The following is a 24,473-nucleotide window of genomic DNA, read 5'->3' as shown; positions in this document are numbered from 1 at the left end:
TCCCGGTTAGAGATGCAACGGCCATAACCACGGCAAAAACTCTGTTGAAAGAGTTTTTTCCTAGGTTCGGGCTGCCGAGGGTCATCTGGTCAGATAATGGGCCACACTTTATTGCCACTGTAATCCTACACATTTGCAAAGGATTACAGATTGAAAAGCGGTTCCATTCAGCTATACATGCCCAAAGTGACGGATTAGTGGAAAGGCGCAATGGCATTATAAAGAACAAACTCGCTAAAACGTGTGCTGGCACCAAGCTAAAATGGCCGGACGCCTTACCGATCGTGTTACTGTCGATGAGAACAACCCCTCAAACTAAGACTAAGCTCTCTCCCTTTGAGGTGGTAATGGGGAGACCTGCTAATATTTGGGGTATGCCAAAAAGTCGCTCATTACGGGATATAGAAAATTTGCTTTTTCAGATTACTGTAACCAGTTGACAAAAAATCTGTTTTTAATTCATCACCAGGTGCGAGAGGCATTACCTGTGCGCTACGAGGGTCCTGGTCACAGTTTACGACCCGGGGGACTGGATCCTCACGAAGCTTTTTGAGAGGTCATCTTGCCTTGCACCTCGGTGGAGGGGTCCCTACCAAGTCCTGCTAGTCACCCAGACTGCCGTGCGGGTAGTGGGTCGTAAACACTGGATCCATGCGACGCACACCAAACAGATCCCACAGCCCGGGCCATACAATACAGAAGACACAGAATCCATTCCCACTGCTGTAACTACCGTGCCTGAAACAGCAACAACCAACAAGGGAGAATCGGAGATCGCTTCAGAATCTGCCAGGCCGGACAAAACGGCCGTCTTATCTCCGCACTCCCCAACAGTGGAACTTCCGGATCAATCCTTTTCTGATCCAATTTCCGTCCATTCGCCACTTCCAGGAGGAAGTGACAACACTTTGTTCTCACCAGAAACTGCAAAATATAATTTGCGCCCAAGGAAGTAAACGTACAGCATGGTCTGACTGTGCGATTGAGAAAATCATTTGAGGGCTTGCCTTTTTGGCCCGACTGTGCGAGAAGATTCTGTTGGCTAAGGGTTGTGGGAAAGAAATTATGAAGACACGCGACTGGAGTCGCCAGCAAACAAACAATTGGTGTTTTTTCGGTTGAAAACAACAATGCCAGCACCCGCTACCGCTCGTACCGAACTTTTAGATAAACATTTGACTAGCAGAGACAATGATCAAGCATGTAAGGGGACCCCCAAAGTATATTGTTGCCTTTTTGTGATAATTATTGGATTTTTAGTAACTGTTGGGTTTGGGTTATGGTATCTGGAGGAAGCATATCTGTTAGAGGACTTTTTACCTATTGAAAATGTATCTGTTATTCCCACTCCTTCTGTGCAATTGCATACTTTGTCACCTAGGGATTCTTTGCATAGACGGAACTATCAGAATAATACCCTTTTGTTAATAATGAATGCCACTCATGCAATTTTTATTAAGACCAATTGCTGGATCTGTACACATCTACCGCAACATCGGGATAAGGGGCTAGGTTGGTATATTTATCCCTTACCTTTGACAACTGCCTGTTACGCTTCTCTTAGAGCACTATTTTTTGGTCGATGGAATGACAGCATCTCAGGGAACTTTGATGGTACAAATTTAAATAGTTTTGAAAATAATGTTTTGATGCCCCTGGGATGCTCGCTTTTTGCAAATAGAAGTAAGCCAAACGTTGCTTCTGTTAGGCCCTCTGATAGATTGTCTCGTCCCTTTCAGTCTTTAATCTCTTTCAAAATGGCTCCTATAGGCAATAAGGATGCCACGCCTCCATCTTATTCTGTTAATCATAGCCCCGATTCAGTATCCTTCTGCATACAGAGGAATGGAACATGGTCAATGGGTAATTATAGAAAGTGCGCCAACGTTGCGAATTTGACTAGTGAAAACAGACCTCTGTACGTAGGCGAACCTGTCTATTTTGTTTGCGGTAAAGTGGCATTTCCATGGTTGCCCAGGGATTGGCAAGGAACCTGTTATTTAGGGATTCTATTACCTGGGGTATTTATTGCCAGTACTGTAGAAATTTCGAAGACTCGTCCACGACGAGGTGTAAAAGGGGATACTCCAGCACAAACTCTAGGAGATATTATGAAATCCTTTGTGCCATTTTTTGGGCAAATTGCGAATTCAGAAGATATTTGGGGACTAGCGAGAGTATTGGAGAGAACCATCAACCGGACCACTGACATACTCTATAATATGACGTTAGAGCAGAGAGCGATAAGATTAGTGGCTCTTCAGAACCAGATGGCATTAGATGTCATCCTGGCAGAGCGAGGAGGAGTATGTAAATTAGTGGGGTCCGCTTGCTGCGTTTACGTACCAGACTCTTCTCCGACGATCTTTAGGGCTATCCAAAATCTACATGTTCTTAGTTCAGAAGTACATGTTCCTGAGGGAAACTGGGAACTTGGTACATGGTTTTGGGACCTCCTACGGTCATGGGGATGGAAGTTGTTTTCGGCCCTGCTGATTATCTTGGGAAGTTTTCTGTTTCTTTGTTGTTGTATACAGTGTCTCCCTGGTATATGCTCAGTGTTAGGGGGATGTTGCGCACAAGCAAAAAGTGTATTAGGGCATAAAATATACGCCCCAAAGAAGGTTTCCAAAGAGTATGTGTTGAAAGAAACTCTGGTGTCAGATCTAATGGCAATAGATATGTCCGACAATGATTCGGGGTGTATGGACGATGACGTATGGAGTTACTTGCAAGCAGATCAGAAGTAGTGTTAGCACTTGGCATAGGCCAAAAGGATGGTTTGTCGAACTGGATATTCAATTATGCCTCCTATTATAACGATTTGTATGTATATTGGCCTACGCCAAGTTGCTTAAAATTGTACGCGAATAACTCTCTACGGCAAGGTCTTGATCTTAGAAATTGATGTAAGCCGCCATCTTGAATTAAGCCTCCATTTTAGGTTAGAACCGCCATTTTGGGGTTTTTGTACAAAGTCACCCTGTAATCTAAAATGGCCGTCTCGTGTGCCCTTGTTCTTGCCTTAACCTCTCCAACCTCTGTAGGAGAGTTAATGTCCAACCTGCCTTCAGGCTACATGTTAGGGTCATGTAGACCTTGTCCTTTGTTGACCTCGGGAGCAGAGGATTACTTGAATTAACAATGTTAAACTACAAGTATACAAGAACAGTAATGCTATCCAAATATAATATGTGAAACATTTGTTTGGTCTGTATTAAAACATCATGTAAAGAGTGTAAATGTAAAATTAAAGAATAATGGAGTGTGTTAGTAAATATATTCAAAAGTAAACCGCATGCACAAGATATGTAAATTAGGAAAGTGAACCATCGCGACCCTAGCCCAGTGTATAATTAACCTGTAAGAGGCTGGACATCATTTTACAAATTGTATAAATGCGTAGATGTCCAGCTAGGAAATTCTGTTCACTGCTCACATTGAACCCTGCTGGTGGTCTCTGTGATGTATTGACGGCCAAATAGCTATTTGTGTACTTTGTTGAATACTGTTCAGTTTTGTAATAAAGATTCTGGGAATCTTTACAAGCCCGTGTCGGTGTATTTTCCTTTGCATGGTGTAACAGCCGTAATATTGTATTTTTTCTGATTCCACACAATGAGAGCGTGGCGAATAAAGAAGATTTCTTTGCATAGGGTTGACCAGCCATGTTTGGGGGGGGGGAATTTGTAATTAAATATGTGGGGTGTGTTAACTGTTGCAAAATGTATATAATGCGAGATCTTTGTGTGGGTTGAGGAGACTCACGTTAGTTTGACTCTATGGCATCATCTAGCCCCTCCTGGGCATTTGCACATAAACTTGCCTTATGGAAAAACGTGCACTCGCTTCTTAATAGGTGGACCTGTTTTGGGTTATGGAGATTGGAGGTCCACCCACACACATTACCTGGCAGTGTTTCTAACACTGCTTGCATAGTTGTGTTATTTTGGTGGATGACCCTGTGGGTGTAGTCCGTGCCAGATCCCAAAATCTTGTAATACAAAGGAGAGAAACCCCTACTTATATGGGAACTGGGGAATAAGTGTCATACATTGGGAATCATTTTATACAAGGATTCATTACGTTTCTGTTGATCACAGGATATGTGACGCTGGGGCCAATCAATCATAATACAATGCTAGGCCAGTGATAACAAATATCTAGTACTAGTTGCTGGTAATCAAAATCAATTCTTTTATCTGTAGTCCATTGTTTTAAAGTGCAATATTAATGCATTGTAGAATTGAAACATGAGCAAACATAAATACAAAATCAACAAAACAGACACCAAACAGTCAAAGAATTAAACAATAATACTAACATTAAAGCAAAGTAAAGAATATTGCACAATGTCAATGAAATAATACATTAGAAGAAACAGCAGTTTGCATAGCAATTTATCAAAAAAATGGCAACATTCATGTGGTACCTAAGCTACAAGTTGTCAAGAACTGGCAAAGGCCGAGCAGGCGAGAATATCCTATTACAGTGTAACATCGCTTAGATCACTTGAAGTGGACCGAATCCCCAAATAATATGGGGGCACGGCAAATCGGAGGCCAGTGTAATATCCACCCCAATTGGCTATTCTTGGGCCTATGTAGTGTCCATACCAGAAAATGGTTTTACTTGTGGGGTCGAGTGTTATATCCCCATTAAATGAATTATTTTTCTACAGAAATCATTTTGCTTGTATGGTCAATGTGGGTGTCCATAAGTATTACTTGTTTTTCTTGTAGGGTGCCACACTTGGAAGTAGTGCTTTATCATATAGGGTCGACGTATGCTTACATTTCGCCGTGAAATTTAATTAAAACGCCTTCGTCAGGACCAACGATTTAAATGCCGACCAAATTACACAAAAGTACAAACGTATAAGCAAAGAAAACAAAAATTGCACAATGTCAGTGGAGCAAAGAGCTCAGTGCGCCACCATCATTTTGCGCCACTATGTCAAATGCTAGCAGAACAAGAGCACACCGTGCAGCCTGGTGTCCTCACTAACTCTTGGTGCTTCCTGGAGGCATTCAGAGCGAACGTTAGTAAGTGTGGGAGAGAAGTTTCCAGAAGATGGTAACTCTCGGGGTGAAGCAGGCCATGTCCCATGGGTACCGAGAGATTTCTTTCACATGGGCCTGGCCTCGAGTTGATAAAACACACGACCAAGGAGACGGGCGTGATGGGGCCAGGGTGGGCATGTGTGCCCCGAGCAGAGTTTGGACAATCACTGAGGACTGTGCCCCGGGAGCTGCACAGAGAGGGGCATTGTTATTACTCGAGCAGGCAGTGCATGGGAAGGGGCTGGGTATTTTTGGCATTACTCCCTCGCGGCTCAGCTGAGCGGTGACAGTGCTAGCTGGGCGTGTTGTGGGAGAGGTCTGCGCACTTCCACAGACACGCTGCTGTGTGCCTCACACAGGCACCTCTGCCCCGTTCCCCACTCAAGGTGTACACGCACACACGCTCGGACTCACTGGCCCGACGCCGGGACATAGCAGGCACTGCTGACAGCCAGGAGGGGGATATTTAAGCCGCAGGAGGGGCTACGCAGACATTCTCCGGTGAGCCGAGCGAGCAGCAGCCACTCTTTGAAGGATTCCTGGCGAGCCGCGCGCCTCCCTCAGCCTCCACCTCCTCACGGCGCTGCTACTGCTGGACCCGCGGCCGTCGGAGGAAGCCAGGATACCAGAGAGGCGCAACAAGTAGCGGGACCTGCTGCTGGCACCGGGGCCGACTGCTGACACTGCCCCGGAGTCTCGCTGCTGACACTGGGACCTGCTGCTGACACTGCCCGGGGAAAGGTTCCTCATACTAGCCACGGATCCAGGAGTTTATCCTCCGGGTTGTTATTCCAAGCTCTCCGTATTCAGTAGCCGGACCCCCGGAGGTCCGCGGACACAGTTGGAGGGTGCGCTCGGGTCATCTGAGGGGATGCTGCTGCTGGCCGCAGTGGAGGGCGGTGGGGTGCCGGCTAAGGTGTCTCCTGCGCGTGGAGCCCCCAGTCCGCTGCCCACCGCCTGGGCACTGCTGGCCTCTTGCTGCCTCTGCCTGGCCTGCTTCGCCGGCTGCCTGTACCTGACCCTCAGCGCCGGCAGCATGCTGGGTACGGCCCCGCCGCGGGGGCAACACTGGGAGCCGGGCGAGCAGCTGCGAGCACTGGTTCGGGAGCAAGTGGAGAGGCTGCTCGCGCAGGTGAGTGAGTGTCAGTGTGAGTGAGTTGCCAATGCAATCGTGGTGTGGTGGCATAGAGTTGCCCACTTGTTCTGAGTGTAAGATGCGGCCCACTCATTCCAGACACGCGTTTAATATTTACACTCCTTGGTCATTTTAGAAACCGCTCCTAACCTCCCAGATTACAAATTGTGATCCAAGTTGACAATTTATCCTGACTTTGACATTTGGCCCTTTCGTTTGCTCTGGTATGACTAAGGATAGGAAGCCGCATTAACATACTCACACGTACACAGGTCGACTCTCATAGCGGCACTTATATTCTGTTCCACTCCACACCCGCACCCCCTCACACCCGCACCCACCCACACCCGCACTCACCCACACTCACGCCCGCACCCACTCACACCCGCACTCACTCACACCCACACCCACACCCTCACTCACTCATACCCTCTCTCACACAGGCACCGGTCGACTCTCATAGTGGCACTTATATTCTGTTCCACTCCACACCAGCCCCCCCTCACACCTGCACCCACCCACACCCGCACTGACCCACACCCGCACCCACTCACACCCGCACTCACACCCGCACCCACCCACACCCGCACTGACCCACACCCGCACCCACTCACACCCGCACTCACACCCGCACCCACACCCACACCCACACTCACTCATACCCTCTCTCACACAGGCACGGGTCGACTCTCCTAGCGGCACTTATATTCTGATCTACTCCACACCAGCACTCACTCACACCCGCACTCACCCACACCCGCACTCACCCACACCCACACTCACTCACACTCACACATGCATGGGTAGACTCTCCTAGCGGCACTTATATTCTGATCTACTCCACACCTGCACTCACTCACACCCGCACCCACCCACACCCGCACTCACTCACACTCGCACTCACACAGGCACGGGTCGAGGGTCGCCTCTCCTAGCGGCACTTATATTCTGATCTACTTCACACCCGCACTCATTCACACCCGCACTCACCCACACCCGCACTCACCCACACCCGCACTCACTCACACTCGCACTCACACATGCATGGGTAGACTCTCCTAGCGGCACTTATATTGTGTTGCACTCCACACCCGCACTCACTCACACCCTCTCTCACACATGCACGGGCAGACTCTCCTAGCGGCACTTATATTCTGTTCCACTCCACACCCGCACCCCCTCACACCCACACCCACTCACACCCGCACCCACTCACACTCGCACCCACTCACACCGCACTCACTCACACCCACACCCACACCCTCACTCACTCATACCCTCTCTCACACAGGCACGGGTCGACTCTCATAGCGGCACCTATATTCTGTTCCACTCCCGCACCCCCTCACACCCGCACCCACCCACACCCGCACTGACCCACACCCGCACCCACTCACACCCGCACTCACACCCGCACCCACTCACACCTGCACTCACTCACACCCGCACTCACTCACACCCACACCCACACCCTCACTCACTCATACCCTCTCTCACACAGGCACGGGTCGACTCTCCTAGCGGCACTTATATTCTGTTCCACTCCACACCCGCACCCACCCGCACTCACCCACACCCGCACTCACTCACACCCTCTCTCACACAGGCACGGGTAGACTCTCCTAGCGGCACTTATATTCTGATCTACTCCACACCCGCACTCACTCACACCCGCACTCACCCACACCCGCACTCACTCACACTCGCACTCACACAGGCACGGGTCGACTCTCCTAGCGGCACTTATATTCTGATCTACTCCACACCCGCACTCACTCACACCCGCACTCACTCACACCCGCACTCACCCACACCCGCACTTAGTCACGCTCGCACTCACACATGCATGGTTAGACTCTCCTAGCGGCACTTATATTGTGTTGCACTCCACACCCGCATCCCACCTGCACGCACACCTTTGATCACACATGCGCCACACGTGCACTCACGCCCTCGATCACACTTGAACTAAGTCACTCACTCACGGATAATCGTCCACTTTGCACCCGCACTCACATCCTCAAACGTGCTCATGTCGATTCTCCCTCACTGCCAGTATCCTTTCCCCCGCCGCGGCCCCTCTGCTGCCCCTCTCAGCAGCGCGCACATGTGTGCACTGAAGGCTGTCTTCAAGCCACGTTGCCTGCACATCTAAGCTGACATGTCTAGCGCCATGAGTATGGCGGCGAGTAGAGGCGCTAGACCGGCCTGTTTTGGAGATGCGTGGCTGCTTCTGATCTCCGCCCCCAAGGGTCCCGTCCCCTTCATCCCAGTCCAGTTCCCTACAGCTGGCATCGGTTAGGACTTCTGCCATCGACTCTGCCCCTTGCCACCCTGCTCACGTCACTGGGCTCATACTCCCTGCGCTGGTACGCTGCACGAACCGATACCCCGTTAACCTTCGGGTGCTCCTGATTCTGTACCGGCCGCTTCCATCGTGCTCCTTGCCCCGTGTTGCTGCCCACACGCCCCTGCACCCTTCGTCCTTTCTACGGGCTCCTGCTGCTAGGATCCCCCGCGACCCGTTCACCCCCGTAACGTCATGCTGCGTCCCCGGCGCCTGCGCGCTTCTCCTGTGCCTCTGCTGCTGTCTCCTGCACGGTGCTCTCTGACTTCGCCGTGCTTGCTCCCGGTCCGGGCTCCTGCGCCCATGCGTCTCTCTCAGCCCGGGCTCCCGTACCCTGCCCCCTGCCCTTACCTCCCGGCTGCGTAACTAGGGTCGCTGGGCTGTGTGCGACCCTCCCCTCTCTAATCACTCTCCTGCCCCCTTCCTCTTGCCTACCTGCCCTCTCCACGTGTGCTCTCATCGCTGTGCCCGGCTTCCTGTTCCAGGTTGTCTACTTGTGAATTTCAATATGGAGTAAACAATCAGACCCCCTCCGCCCTACCCTCGTGAAAATGAGCAAGAAACCGAGCTCGCCCCCTACCCTTTCCCAAGTGGAAACGGTGCATTTTAGAGCACATTTCATACAAGGAATTTGAAAAAATCTAAAGGATTCATGGGTTGAGCTCGACATAAAATGTCACCAAAAGTCCGCGAACCTACTGTGCTACCTTGTAGCTTTCTGCTTTGGGGCTGTCACCCAACTTTAAAGAATTATGCATGCAGGTGGATCGGCCAGAGTGCTCAAAGTCACATCATTAAACGGAGTCAGCCAATCGCGTTTTATCTCCTGCAGCCAGTGCTGGAAATGGACACAATTTACTGGGGGAACTCCCTGGCCCTTCGCGTGTGGGGGGCTGTGGGAGATCGGACTGCCAGTGGTGTGGGCGGGCATGGGGCCAGATTGTCAGCGGCATGACCTGAATATAGGAAGCTGGATGCTTTGCATATAAACAGTGTGCATTCTGGGAACATACGAATGGCCACCAATGTATTAAACATGAGTGTGCTAGTAATTCAAACGTGCATTCCTTCTGTCCATGCAATGCTTACTTGGTGTGGTGCTCATTCCCTCTGTCAAAATAGTCAGCCCAACAAAAATGGGCTTTTGGGCAAAGGAGGACTTTCAGATGCAGTCTACAATAACAGTGTCACCAATCGACGTGGGTTTGGGAGAGTCAGGGTTGGAGGGGTCTTTGGGCCTGTGTATACACACAGCAGTGCTCAGACAAGACAGCTACATCCTTGCCTGCAGCATTGGACATGCGTGCAACCCCATTTGGAAAGTACACGAGGCAGCTGTAAGCACCGGGCATGGGCAAAGTGTGGTTTCTGCCCACGCTGGCACAACATTGAAGGGGGCAACTTACTGTCCAGAGCGACTATATTTGGGGTAGCAGCCCCCATGTCCCCGGTGTTCTTTCTTCCGGCTATTGCTTCCCGGTCGCCTGACTTCAATCCCCCCGTGTTCTAGGGATCCCCTGTCCCTTGGGTCCTTTTCTCTGCCACGTGTGCCCAGGTGGCTCTGGCCTCGGGCCTCTGGTGCATCCCTTGCCACACAGGCTCCCGCTTTGCCGCGCTCTGCCTCATGCTACCCCTTCCCTCGCCACTGCTGCACAGCCCCCGTCCTCGGCAGCCGCCGGCTGGCCCCACAGCACGCCCGGCCCCGGTGCCCTGGCTCGGCAGCAGCTGCTGACAGCCCCGCCGCAGCGCTTGACCTTCATTTATAAAATATGAAGCGCAGAGTCGCGCTTCGCCGACCCCCAGGGCGGCCCGGCCTGCGCTCACTGCGCCCTGCCCGCCGTGCTGGGCTGGCGCACACAGGAGTGCCACCCCCGTGCCAGCCGCCCACCAGCGGTGCTCGCTAGAGCGTGTCAGGTGCCAACAGGGGCTCCCGAGATTTCCAGAACCTCCCTAGATATACACACCATTCCTCTACACCAGGTGGCAATTTCCGCAATCTCCAAATCATTACATGCATAACGGTGGATACTGGGCATGCCTCTGATTGGCCGAGTGTTTACTATGTGTGCTAGTAGGATTATTCTATGCATTTATATTCTAGCTATCTTCTATTCCTCACGGTACATATCTGTCTATCTAAACACCTACAAGTGTCCATCTGTCTCTATCTGTCTATACATCTATCTACCAGTGTCCACCTATCTCTATCTGTCTATACATCTATCTACCAGTGTCCATCTATCTCTATCTGTCTATACATCTATCTATCAGTGTCCACCTATCTCTATCTGTCTATACATCTATCTACCAGTGTCCATCTATCTCTACCTGCCTATACATCTATCTACCAGTGTCCATCTATCTCTATCTGTCTATACATCTATCTACCAGTGTCCATCTATCTCTATCTGTCTATACATCTATCTACCAGTGTCCACCTATCCCTATCTGTCTATACATCTATCTACCAGTGTACACCTATCTCTGTCCATCTGTCCATACATCTGTCTACCAGTGTCCATCTATCTCTACCTGTCTATACATCTATCTACCCGTGTCCACATATCTCTGTCCATCTGTCTATACATCTATCTGCCAGTGGTCATCTATCTCTACCTGTCTATACATCTACCTGTGTCCACCTATGTCTGTCCATCTGTCCATACATCTATCTACCAGTGTCCATCTATATTTACCTGTCTATACATCTATCTACCAGTGTACACCTATCTCTGTCCATCTGTCCATACATCTATCTACCAGTGTCCATCTATATTTACCTGTCTATACATCTATCTACCAGGGTCCACCTATCTCTATCTGTCTATACATCTATCTACCAGTGTACACCTATCTCTGTCCATCTGTCTATACATCTTTCTACCAGTGTCCATCTATATTTACCTGTCTATACATCTATCTACCTGTGTCCACCTATCTCTGTCCATCTGTCTATACATCTATCTACCAGTGTCCACCTATCTCTATCTGTCCATACATCTATCTACCAGTGTCCACCTATCTCTATCCGTCTATACATCTGTCTGCCAGTGGTCATCTATCTCTACCTGTCTATACATCTATCTACCTGTGTCCACCTATCTCTGTCCATCTGTCTATACATCTATCTACCAGTGTGCATCTATCTCTATCTGTCTATACATCTATCTACCAGTGTCCACCTATCTCTATCCGTCTATACATCTGTCTGCCAGTGGTCATCTATCTCTACCTGTCTATACATCTATCTACCTGTGTCCACCTATCTCTGTCCATCTGTCTATACATCTGTCTACCAGTGTCCACCTATCTCTATCTATCCATACATCTATCTACCAGTGTCCATCTATCTCTATCTATCTGTCTATACATCTATCTACCAGTGTCCACCTATCTCTATCCGTCTATACATCTATCTACCAGTGGTCATCTATCTCTACCTGTCTATACATCTATCTACCAGTGGTCATCTATCTCTACCTGTCTATACATCTATCTACCAGTGTCCACCTATCTCTATCTGTCTATACATCTATCTACCAGTGGTCATCTATCTCTACCGGTCTATACATCTATCTACCAGTGGTCATCTATCTCTACCTGTCTATACATCTATCTACCAGTGTCCACCTATCTCTATCTGTCTATACATCTATCTACCAGTGGTGATCTATCTCTACCTGTCTATACATCTATCTACCAGTGTCCATCTATCTCTATCTATCTGTCTATACATCTATCTACCAGTGTCCACCTATCTCTATCTGTATATACATCTATCTACCAGTGGTGATCTATGTCTACCTGTCTATACATCTATCTACCAGTGTCCACCTATCTCTATCTATCTGTCTATACATCTATCTAACAGTGTCGACCTATCTCTATCTGTCTATACATCGATCTACCAGTGTCCACCTATCTCTATCTGTTTATACATCTATCTACCAGTGTCCACCTATCTCTATCTGTCTATACATCTATCTACCAGTGGTCATCTATCTCTACCTGTCTATACATATATCTACCAGTGTCCACCTATCTCTATCTGTCTATACATCTATCTACCAGTGGTCATCTATATCTACCTGTCTATACATCTATCTACCAGTGTCCATTTATCTCTATCTGTCTATACATCTATCTACCAGTGGTCATCTATCTCTACCTGTCTATACATCTATCTACCAGTGTCCATCTATCTCTATCTATCTGTCTATACATCTATCTATCAGTGTCCACGTATCTCTATCCGTCTATACATCTATCTACCAGTGTACACCTATCTCTGTCCATCTGTCCATACATCTATCTACCAGTGTCCATCTATATTTACCTGTCTATACATCTATCTACCAGTGTCCACCTATCTCTATCTGTCTATACATCTATCTACCTGTGTCCACCTATCTCTGTCCATCTTTCTATACATCTATCTATCAGTGTCCACCTATCTCTATCTGTCCATACATCTATCTACCAGTGGTCATCTATCTCTACCTGTCTATACATCTATCTACCAGTGGTCATCTATCTCTACCTGTCTATACATCTATCTACCAGTGTCCACCTATCTCTATCTGTCTATACATCGATCTACCAGTGTACACCTATCTCTGTCCATCTGTCTATACATCTATCTACCAGTGTCCATCTATATTTACCTGTCTATACATCCATCTACCTGTGTCCACCTATCTCTGTCCATCTGTCTATACATCTATCTACCAGTGTCCACCTATCTCTATCTGTCCATACATCGATCTACCAGTGGTGATCTATCTCTACCTGTCTATACATCTATCTACCAGTGTCCATCTATCTCTATCTATCTGTCTATACATCTATCTACCAGTGTCCACCTATCTCTATCTGTATATACATCTATCTACCAGTGGTGATCTATGTCTACCTGTCTATACATCTATCTACCAGTGTCCACCTATCTCTATCTATCTGTCTATACATCTATCTAACAGTGTCGACCTATCTCTATCTGTCTATACATCGATCTACCAGTGTCCACCTATCTCTATCTGTTTATACATCTATCTACCAGTGTCCACCTATCTCTATCTGTCTATACATCTATCTACCAGTGGTCATCTATCTCTGCCTGTCTATACATATATCTACCAGTGTCCACCTATCTCTATCTGTCTATACATCTATCTACCAGTGGTCATCTATATCTACCTGTCTATACATCTATCTACCAGTGTCCATTTATCTCTATCTGTCTATACATCTATCTACCAGTGGTCATCTATCTCTACCTGTCTATACATCTATCTACCAGTGTCCATCTATCTCTATCTATCTGTCTATACATCTATCTATCAGTGGCCACGTATCTCTATCCGTCTATACATCTATCTACCAGTGTACACCTATCTCTGTCCATCTGTCCATACATCTATCTACCAGTGTCCATCTATATTTACCTGTCTATACATCTATCTACCAGTGTCCACCTACCTCTATCTATCTGTCTATACATCTATCTATCAGTGTCCACGTATCTCTATCCGTCTATACATCTATCTACCAGTGTACACCTATCTCTGTCCATCTGTCCATACATCTATCTACCAGTGTCCATCTATCTCTATCTGTCTATACATCTATCTACCTGTGTCCACCTATCTCTGTCCATCTTTCTATACATCTATCTATCAGTGTCCACCTATCTCTATCTGTCCATACATCTATCTACCAGTGGTCATCTATCTCTACCTGTCTATACATCTATCTACCAGTGGTCATCTATCTCTACCTGTCTATACATCTATCTACCAGTGTCCACCTATCTCTATCTGTCTATACATCGATCTACCAGTGTACACCTATCTCTGTCCATCTGTCTATACATCTATCTACCAGTGTCCATCTATATTTACCTGTCTATACATCCATCTACCTGTGTCCACCTATCTCTGTCCATCTGTCTATACATCTATCTACCAGTGTCCACCTATCTCTATCTGTCCATACATCGATCTACCAGTGTGCATCTATCTCTATCTGTCTATACATCTATCTACCAGTGTCCACCTATCTCTATCCGTCTATACATCTGTCTGCCAGTGGTCATCTATCTCTTCCTGTCTATACATCTATCTACCTGTGTCCACCTATCTCTGTCCATCTGTCTATACATCTATCTACCAGTGTCCACCTATCTCTATCTGTCCATACATCTATCTACCAGTGTCCATCTATCTCTATCTATCTGTCTATACATCTATCTACCAGTGTCCACCTATCTCTATCCGTCTATACATCTATCTACCAGTGGTCATCTATCTCTACCTGTCTATACATCTATCTACCAGTGGTCATCTATCTCTACCTGTCTATACATATATCTACCAGAGTCCACCTATCTCTATCTGTCTATACATCTATCTACCAGTGGTCATCTATCTCTACCTGTCTATACATCTATCTACCAGTGGTCATCTATCTCTACCTGTCCATACATCTATCTCCCAGTGTCCAACTATCTCTATCTGTCTATACATCTATCTACCAGTGGTGATCTATCTCTACCTGTCTATACATCTATCTACCAGTGGTCATCTATCTCTACCTGTCTATACATATATCTACCAGAGTCCACCTATCTCTATCTGTCTATACATCTATCTACCAGTGGTCATCTATCTCTACCTGTCTATACATCTACATACCAGTGGTCATCTATCTCTACCTGTCTATACATCTATCTACCAGTGTCCATCTATCTCTATCTATCTGTCTATACATCTATCTACCAGTGTCCACCTATCTCTATCTGTATATACATCTATCTACCAGTGGTGATCTATCTCTACCTGTCTATACATCTATCTACCAGTGTCCACCTATCTCTATCTATCTGTCTTTACATCTATCTACCAGTGTCCACCTATCTCTATCTGTCTATACATCTATCTACCAGTGGTCATCTATCTCTACCTGTCTATACATCTATCTACCAGTGTCGACCTATCTCTATCTGTCTATACATCTATCTACCAGTGTCCACCTATCTCTACCTGTCTATACATCTATCTACCAGTGGTCATCTATCTCTACCTGTCTATACATCTATCTACCAGTTTCCACCTATCTTTATCTGTCTATACATCTATCTACCAGTGGTCATCTATCTCTATCTATCTGTCTATACATCTATCTAACAGTGTCGACCTATCTCTATCTGTCTATACATCGATCTACCAGTGTCCACCTATCTCTATCTGTTTATACATCTATCTACCAGTGTCCACCTATCTCTATCTGTCTATACATCTATCTACCAGTGGTCATCTATCTCTACCTGTCTATACATATATCTACCAGTGTCCACCTATCTCTATCTGTCTATACATCTATCTACCAGTGGTCATCTATATCTACCTGTCTATACATCTATCTACCAGTGTCCATTTATCTCTATCTGTCTATACATCTATCTACCAGTGGTCATCTATCTCTACCTGTCTATACATCTATCTACCAGTGTCCATCTATCTCTATCTATCTGTCTATACATCTATCTATCAGTGGCCACGTATCTCTATCCGTCTATACATCTATCTACCAGTGTACACCTATCTCTGTCCATCTGTCCATACATCTATCTACCAGTGTCCATCTATATTTACCTGTCTATACATCTATCTACCAGTGTCCACCTACCTCTATCTATCTGTCTATACATCTATCTATCAGTGTCCACGTATCTCTATCCGTCTATACATCTATCTACCAGTGTACACCTATCTCTGTCCATCTGTCCATACATCTATCTACCAGTGTCCATCTATCTCTATCTGTCTATACATCTATCTACCTGTGTCCACCTATCTCTGTCCATCTTTCTATACATCTATCTATCAGTGTCCACCTATCTCTATCTGTCCATACATCTATCTACCAGTGGTCATCTATCTCTACCTGTCTATACATCTATCTACCAGTGGTCATCTATCTCTACCTGTCTATACATCTATCTACCAGTGTCCACCTATCTCTATCTGTCTATACATCGATCTACCAGTGTACACCTATCTCTGTCCATCTGTCTATACATCTATCTACCAGTGTCCATCTATATTTACCTGTCTATACATCCATCTACCTGTGTCCACCTATCTCTGTCCATCTGTCTATACATCTATCTACCAGTGTCCACCTATCTCTATCTGTCCATACATCGATCTACCAGTGTGCATCTATCTCTATCTGTCTATACATCTATCTACCAGTGTCCACCTATCTCTATCCGTCTATACATCTGTCTGCCAGTGGTCATCTATCTCTACCTGTCTATACATCTATCTACCTGTGTCCACCTATCTCTGTCCATCTGTCTATACATCTATTTACCAGTGTCCACCTATCTCTATCTGTCCATACATCTATCTACCAGTGTCCATCTATCTCTATCTATCTGTCTATACATCTATCTACCAGTGTCCACCTATCTCTATCCGTCTATACATCTATCTACCAGTGGTCATCTATCTCTACCTGTCTATACATCTATCTACCAGTGGTCATCTATCTCTACCTGTCTATACATATATCTACCAGAGTCCACCTATCTCTATCTGTCTATACATCTATCTACCAGTGGTCATCTATCTCTACCTGTCTATACATCTATCTACCAGTGGTCATCTATCTCTACCTGTCCATACATCTATCTCCCAGTGTCCAACTATCTCTATCTGTCTATACATCTATCTACCAGTGGTGATCTATCTCTACCTGTCTATACATCTATCTACCAGTGGTCATCTATCTCTACCTGTCTATACATATATCTACCAGAGTCCACCTATCTCTATCTGTCTATACATCTATCTACCAGTGGTCATCTATCTCTACCTGTCTATACATCTACATACCAGTGGTCATCTATCTCTACCTGTCTATACATCTATCTACCAGTGTCCATCTATCTCTATCTATCTGTCTATACATCTATCTACCAGTGTCCACCTATCTCTATCTGTATATACATCTATCTACCAGTGGTCATCTATATCTACCTGTCTATACATCTATCTACCAGTGTCCATTTATCTCTATCTGTCTATACATCTATCTACCAGTGGTCATCTATCTCTACCTGTCTATACATCTATCTACCAGTGTCCATCTATCTCTATCTATCTGTCTATACATCTATCTATCAGTGTCCACGTATCTCTATCCGTCTATACATCTATCTACCAGTGTACACCTATCTCTGTCCATCTGTCCATACATCTATCTACCAGTGGTGATCTATCTCTACCTGTCTATACATCTATCTACCAGTGTCCACCTATCTCTATCTATCTGTCTTTACATCTATCTACCAGTGTCCACCTATCTCTATCTGTCTATACATCTATCTACCAGTGGTCATCTATCTCTACCTGTCTATACATCTATCTACCAGTGTCGACCTATCTCTATCTGTCTATACATCTATCTACCAGTGTCCACCTATCTCTACCTGTCTATACATCTATCTACCAGTGGTCATCTATCTCTACCTGTCTATACATCTATCTACCAGTTTCCACCTATCTTTATCTGTCTATACATCTATCTACCAGTGGTCATCTATCTCTACCTGTCTATACATCTATCTACCAGTGGTCATCTATCTCTATCTGTCTATACATCTATCTACCAGTGTGCATCTATCTCTATCTGTCTGTACATCGATCTACCAGTGTCCACTTATCTCTACCTGTCTATACATCTATCTACCAGTGGTCATCTATCTCTACCTGTCTATACATCTATCTACCAGTTTCCACCTATCTCTATCTGTCTATACATCTATCTACCAGTGGTCATCTATCTCTACCTGTCTATACATCTATCTACCAGTGTCCACCTATCTTTATTTGTCTATACATCTATCTGCCAGTGGTCATCTATCTCTACCTGTCTATACATCTATCTATCAGTGTCCACCTATCTCTGTCCATCTGTCCATACATCTATCTACCAGTGTCCATCTATCTCTATCTGTCCATACATCTATCTACCAGTGTCCACGTATCTCTATCTGTCTATACATCTATCTACCAGTGGTCATCTATCTCTACCTGTCTATACATCTATCTACCAGTGTCCACCTATCTCTATCTGTCTATACATCTATCTACCAGTGGTCATCTATCTCTACCTGTCTATACATCTATCTACCAGTGTCCACCTATCTCTCTCTGTCTATACATCTATCTGCCAGTGGTCATCTATCTCTACCTGTCTATATATCTATCTACCAGTGTCCACCTATCTCTGTCCATCTGTCCATACATCTGTCTACCAGTTTCCATCTATCTCTATCTGTCTATACATCTATCTGCCAGTGGTCATCTATCTCTACCTGTCTATACATCTATCTACCAGTGTCCACCTATCTCTGTCCATCTGTCCATACATCTGTCTACCAGTGTCCATCTATCTCTACCTGTCTATACATCTATCTACCAGTGTCCACCTATGTCTGTCCATCTGTCCATACATCTGTCTACCAGTGTCCATCTATCTCTATCTGCCTATACATCTATCTGCCAGTGGTCATCTATCTCTACCTGTCTATACATCTATCTACCAGTGTCCACCTATCTCTGTCCATCTGTCCATACATCTGTCTACCAGTGTCCATCTATCTCTATCTGTCTATACATCTGCCAGTGGTCATCTATCTCTACCTGTCTATACATCTATCTACCAGTGTCCACCTATCTCTGTCCATCTGTCCATACATCTATCTACCAGTGTCCACCTGTCTCTATCTGTCTATACATCTATCTACCAGTGTCCACCTATCTCTGTCCATCTGTCCATACATCTATCTACCAGTGTCCATCTATATTTACCTGTCTATACATCTATCTACCAGTGTCCACCTATCTCTATCTGTCTATACATCTATCTACCTGTGTCCACCTATCTCTGTCCATCTTTCTATACATCTATCTATCAGTGTCCACCTATCTCTATCTGTCCATACATCTATCTACCAGTGGTCATCTATCTCTACCTGTCTATACATCTATCTACCAGTGGTCATCTATCTCTACCTGTCTATACATCTATCTACCAGTGTCCACCTATCTCTATCTGTCTATACATCGATCTACCAGTGTACACCTATCTCTGTCCATCTGTCTATACATCTATCTACCAGTGTCCATCTATATTTACCTGTCTATACATCCATCTACCTGTGTCCACCTATCTCTGTCCATCTGTCTATACATCTATCTACCAGTGTCCACCTATCTCTATCTGTCCATACATCGATCTACCAGTGTGCATCTATCTCTATCTGTCTATACATCTATCTACCAGTGTCCACCTATCTCTATCCGTCTATACATCTGTCTGCCAGTGGTCATCTATCTCTACCTGTCTATACATCTATCTACCTGTGTCCACCTATCTCTGTCCATCTGTCTATACATCTATCTACCAGTGTCCACCTATCTCTATCTGTCCATACATCTATCTACCAGTGTCCATCTATCTCTATCTATCTGTCTATACATCTATCTACCAGTGTCCACCTATCTCTATCTGTCTATACATCTATCTACCAGTGGTCATCTATCTCTACCTGTCTATACATCTATCTACCAGTGGTCATCTATCTCTACCTGTCTATACATATATCTACCAGAGTCCACCTATCTCTATCTGTCTATACATCTATCTACCAGTGGTCATCTATCTCTACCTGTCTATACATCTATCTACCAGTGGTCATCTGTCTCTACCTGTCTATACATCTATCTCCCAGTGTCCAACTATCTCTATCTGTCTATACATCTATCTACCCGTGGTGATCTATCTCTACCTGTCTATACATCTATCTACCAGTGGTCATCTATCTCTACCTGTCTATACATAAATCTACCAGAGTCCACCTATCTCTATCTGTCTATACATCTATCTACCAGTGGTCATCTATCTCTACCTGTCTATACATCTATCTACCAGTGGTCATCTATCTCTACCTGTCTATACATCTATCTACCAGTGTCCATCTATCTCTATCTATCTGTCTATACATCTATCTACCAGTGTCCACCTATCTCTATCTGTATATACATCTATCTACCAGTGGTGATCTATCTCTACCTGTCTATACATCTATCTACCTGTGTCCACCTATCTCTATCTATCTGTCTTTACATCTATCTACCAGTGTCCACCTATCTCTATCTGTCTAGACATCTATCTACCAGTGGTCATCTATCTCTACCTGTCTATACATCTATCTACCAGTGTCGACCTATCTCTATCTGTCTATACATCTATCTACCAGTGTCCACCTATCTCTACCTGTCTATACATCTATCTACCAGTGGTCATCTATCTCTACCTGTCTATACATCTATCTACCAGTTTCCACCTATCTTTATCTGTCTATACATCTATCTACCAGTGGTCATCTATCTCTACCTGTCTATACATCTATCTACCAGTGGTCATCTATCTCTATCTGTCTATACATCTATCTACCAGTGTGTATCTATCTCTATCTGTCTATACATCGATCTACCAGTTTCCACCTATCTCTATCTGTCTATACATCTATCTACCAGTGGTCATCTATCTCTACCTGTCTATACATCTATCTACCAGTGTCCACCTATCTCTATTTGTCTATACATCTATCTGCCAGTGGTCATCTATCTCTACCTGTCTATACATCTATCTATCAGTGTCCACCTATCTCTGTCCATCTGTCCATACATCTATCTACCAGTGTCCATCTATCTCTATCTGTCCATATATCTATCTACCAGTGTCCACCTATCTCTATCTGTCTATACATCTATCTACCAGTGGTCATCTATCTCTACCTGTCTATACATCTATCTACCAGTGTCCACCTATCTCTATCTGTCTATACATCTATCTACCAGTGGTCATCTATCTCTACCTGTCTATACATCTATCTACCAGTGTCCACCTATCTCTCTCTGTCTATACATCTATCTGCCAGTGGTCATCTATCTCTACCTGTCTATATATCTATCTACCAGTGTCCACCTATCTCTGTCCATCTGTCCATACATCTGTCTACCAGTGTCCATCTATCTCTATCTGTCTATACATCTATCTGCCAGTGGTCATCTATCTCTACCTGTCTATACATCTATCTACCAGTGTCCACCTATCTCTGTCCATCTGTCCATACATCTGTCTACCAGTGTCCATCTATCTCTACCTGTCTATACATCTATCTACCAGTGTCCACCTATCTCTGTCCATCTGTCCATACATCTGTCTACCAGTGTCCATCTATCTCTATCTGTCTATACATCTATCTGCCAGTGGTCATCTACTCTACCTGTCTATACATCTATCTACCAGTGTCCACCTATCTCTGTCCATCTGTCCATACATCTGTCTACCAGTGTCCATCTATCTCTATCTGTCTATACATCTGCCAGTGGTCATCTATCTCTACCTGTCTATACATCTATCTACCAGTGTCCACCTATCTCTGTCCATCTGTCCATACATCTATCTACCAGTGTCCACCTGTCTCTATCTGTCTATACATCTATCTACCAGTGTCCACCTATCTCTGTCCATCTGTCTATACATCTATCTATCAGTGTCCACCTATCTCTATCTGTCCATACATCTATCTACCAGTGGTCATCTATCTCTACCTGTCTATACATCTATCTACCAGTGGTCATCTATCTCTATATGTCTATACATATATCTACCAGAGTCCACCTATCTCTATCTGTCTATACATCTATCTACCAGTGGTCATCTATCTCTACCTGTCTATACATCTATCTACCAGTGGTCATCTATCTCTACCTGTCTATACATCTATCTACCAGTGTCCACCTATCTCTATCTGTCTATACATCGATCTACCAGTGTACACCTATCTCTGTCCATCTGTCTATACATCTATCTACCAGTGTCCATCTATATTTACCTGTCTATACATCCATCTACCTGTGTCCACCTATCTCTGTCCATCTGTCTATACATCTATCTACCAGTGTCCACCTATCTCTATCTGTCCATACATCGATCTACCAGTGTGCATCTATCTCTATCTGTCTATACATCTATCTACCAGTGTCCACCTATCTCTATCTGTCTATACATCTATCTACCAGTGGTCATCTATCTCTACCTGTCTATACATCTATCTACCAGTGGTCATCTATCTCTACCTGTCTATACATATATCTACCAGAGTCCACCTATCTCTATCTGTCTATACATCTATCTACCAGTGGTCATCTATCTCTACCTGTCTATACATCTATCTACCAGTGGTCATCTATCTCTACCTGTCTATACATCTATCTCCCAGTGTCCAACTATCTCTATCTGTCTATACATCTATCTACCAGTGGTGATCTATCTCTACCTGTCTATACATCTATCTACCAGTGGTCATCTATCTCTACCTGTCTATACATAAATCTACCAGAGTCCACCAATCTCTATCTGTCTATACATCTATCTACCAGTGGTCATCTATCTCTACCTGTCTATACATCTATCTACCAGTGGTCATCTATCTCTACCTGTCTATACATCTATCTACCAGTGTCCATCTATCTCTATCTATCTGTCTATACATCTATCTACCAGTGTCCACCTATCTCTATCTGTATATACATCTATCTACCAGTGGTGATCTATCTCTACCTGTCTATACATCTATCTACCAGTGTCCACCTATCTCTATCTATCTGTCTTTACATCTATCTACCAGTGTCCACCTATCTCTATCTGTCTATACATCTATCTACCAGTGGTCATCTATCTCTACCTGTCTATACATCTATCTACCAGTGTCGACCTATCTCTATCTGTCTATACATCTATCTACCAGTGTCCACCTATCTCTACCTGTCTATACATCTATCTACCAGTGGTCATCTATCTCTACCTGTCTATACATCTATCTACCAGTTTCCACCTATCTTTATCTGTCTATACATCTATCTACCAGTGGTCATCTATCTCTACCTGTCTATACATCTATCTACCAGTGGTCATCTATCTCTATCTGTCTATACATCTATCTACCAGTGTGCATCTATCTCTATCTGTCTATACATCGATCTACCAGTTTCCACCTATCTTTATTTGTCTATACATCTATCTGCCAGTGGTCATCTATCTCTATCTGTCTATACATCTATCTACCAGTGGTCATCTATCTCTACCTGTCTATACATCTATCTACCAGTGTCCACCTATCTTTATTTGTCTATACATCTATCTGCCAGTGGTCATCTATCTCTACCTGTCTATACATCTATCTATCAGTGTCCACCTATCTCTGTCCATCTGTCCATACATCTATCTACCAGTGTCCATCTATCTCTATCTGTCCATATATCTATCTACCAGTGTCCACCTATCTCTATCTGTCTATACATCTATCTACCAGTGGTCATCTATCTCTACCTGTCTATACATCTATCTACCAGTGTCCACCTATCTCTATCTGTCTATACATCTATCTACCAGTGGTCATCTATCTCTACCTGTCTATACATCTATCTACCAGTGTCCACCTATCTCTCTCTGTCTATACATCTATCTGCCAGTGGTCATCTATCTCTACCTGTCTATATATCTATCTACCAGTGTCCACCTATCTCTGTCCATCTGTCCATACATCTGTCTACCAGTGTCCATCTATCTCTATCTGTCTATACATCTATCTGCCAGTGGTCATCTATCTCTACCTGTCTATACATCTATCTACCAGTGTCCACCTATCTCTGTACATCTGTCCATACATCTGTCTACCAGTGTCCATCTATCTCTACCTGTCTATACATCTATCTACCAGTGTCCACCTATCTCTGTCCATCTGTCCATACATCTGTCTACCAGTGTCCATCTATCTCTATCTGTC

General features: G+C 44.9%; 1 protein-coding gene across 1 annotated transcript in view; it reads left to right on the top strand.

Annotated features, from left to right (window-relative positions):
- The first annotated feature begins 5,200 nt into the window (after positions 1-5,200).
- The window catches only part of COL25A1 (collagen type XXV alpha 1 chain), a 652,723-nt gene continuing 633,450 nt past the window's right edge, over positions 5,201-24,473 (top strand). Inside the window, exon 1 of the mRNA XM_069630174.1 lies at positions 5,201-6,195. Within this exon, the coding sequence (XP_069486275.1) occupies positions 5,935-6,195 (261 nt within the window). The 5' untranslated portion in view covers positions 5,201-5,934. The remainder of the gene's footprint in view (positions 6,196-24,473) is intronic.

Source organism: Ambystoma mexicanum, chromosome 6q (genome assembly GCF_040938575.1).
Source record: "Ambystoma mexicanum isolate Mex_15411 chromosome 6q, UKY_AmexF1_1, whole genome shotgun sequence".
Classification (NCBI taxonomy): domain Eukaryota; kingdom Metazoa; phylum Chordata; class Amphibia; order Caudata; family Ambystomatidae; genus Ambystoma; species Ambystoma mexicanum.
This window is presented reverse-complemented; position numbering and strand designations above follow the sequence as displayed.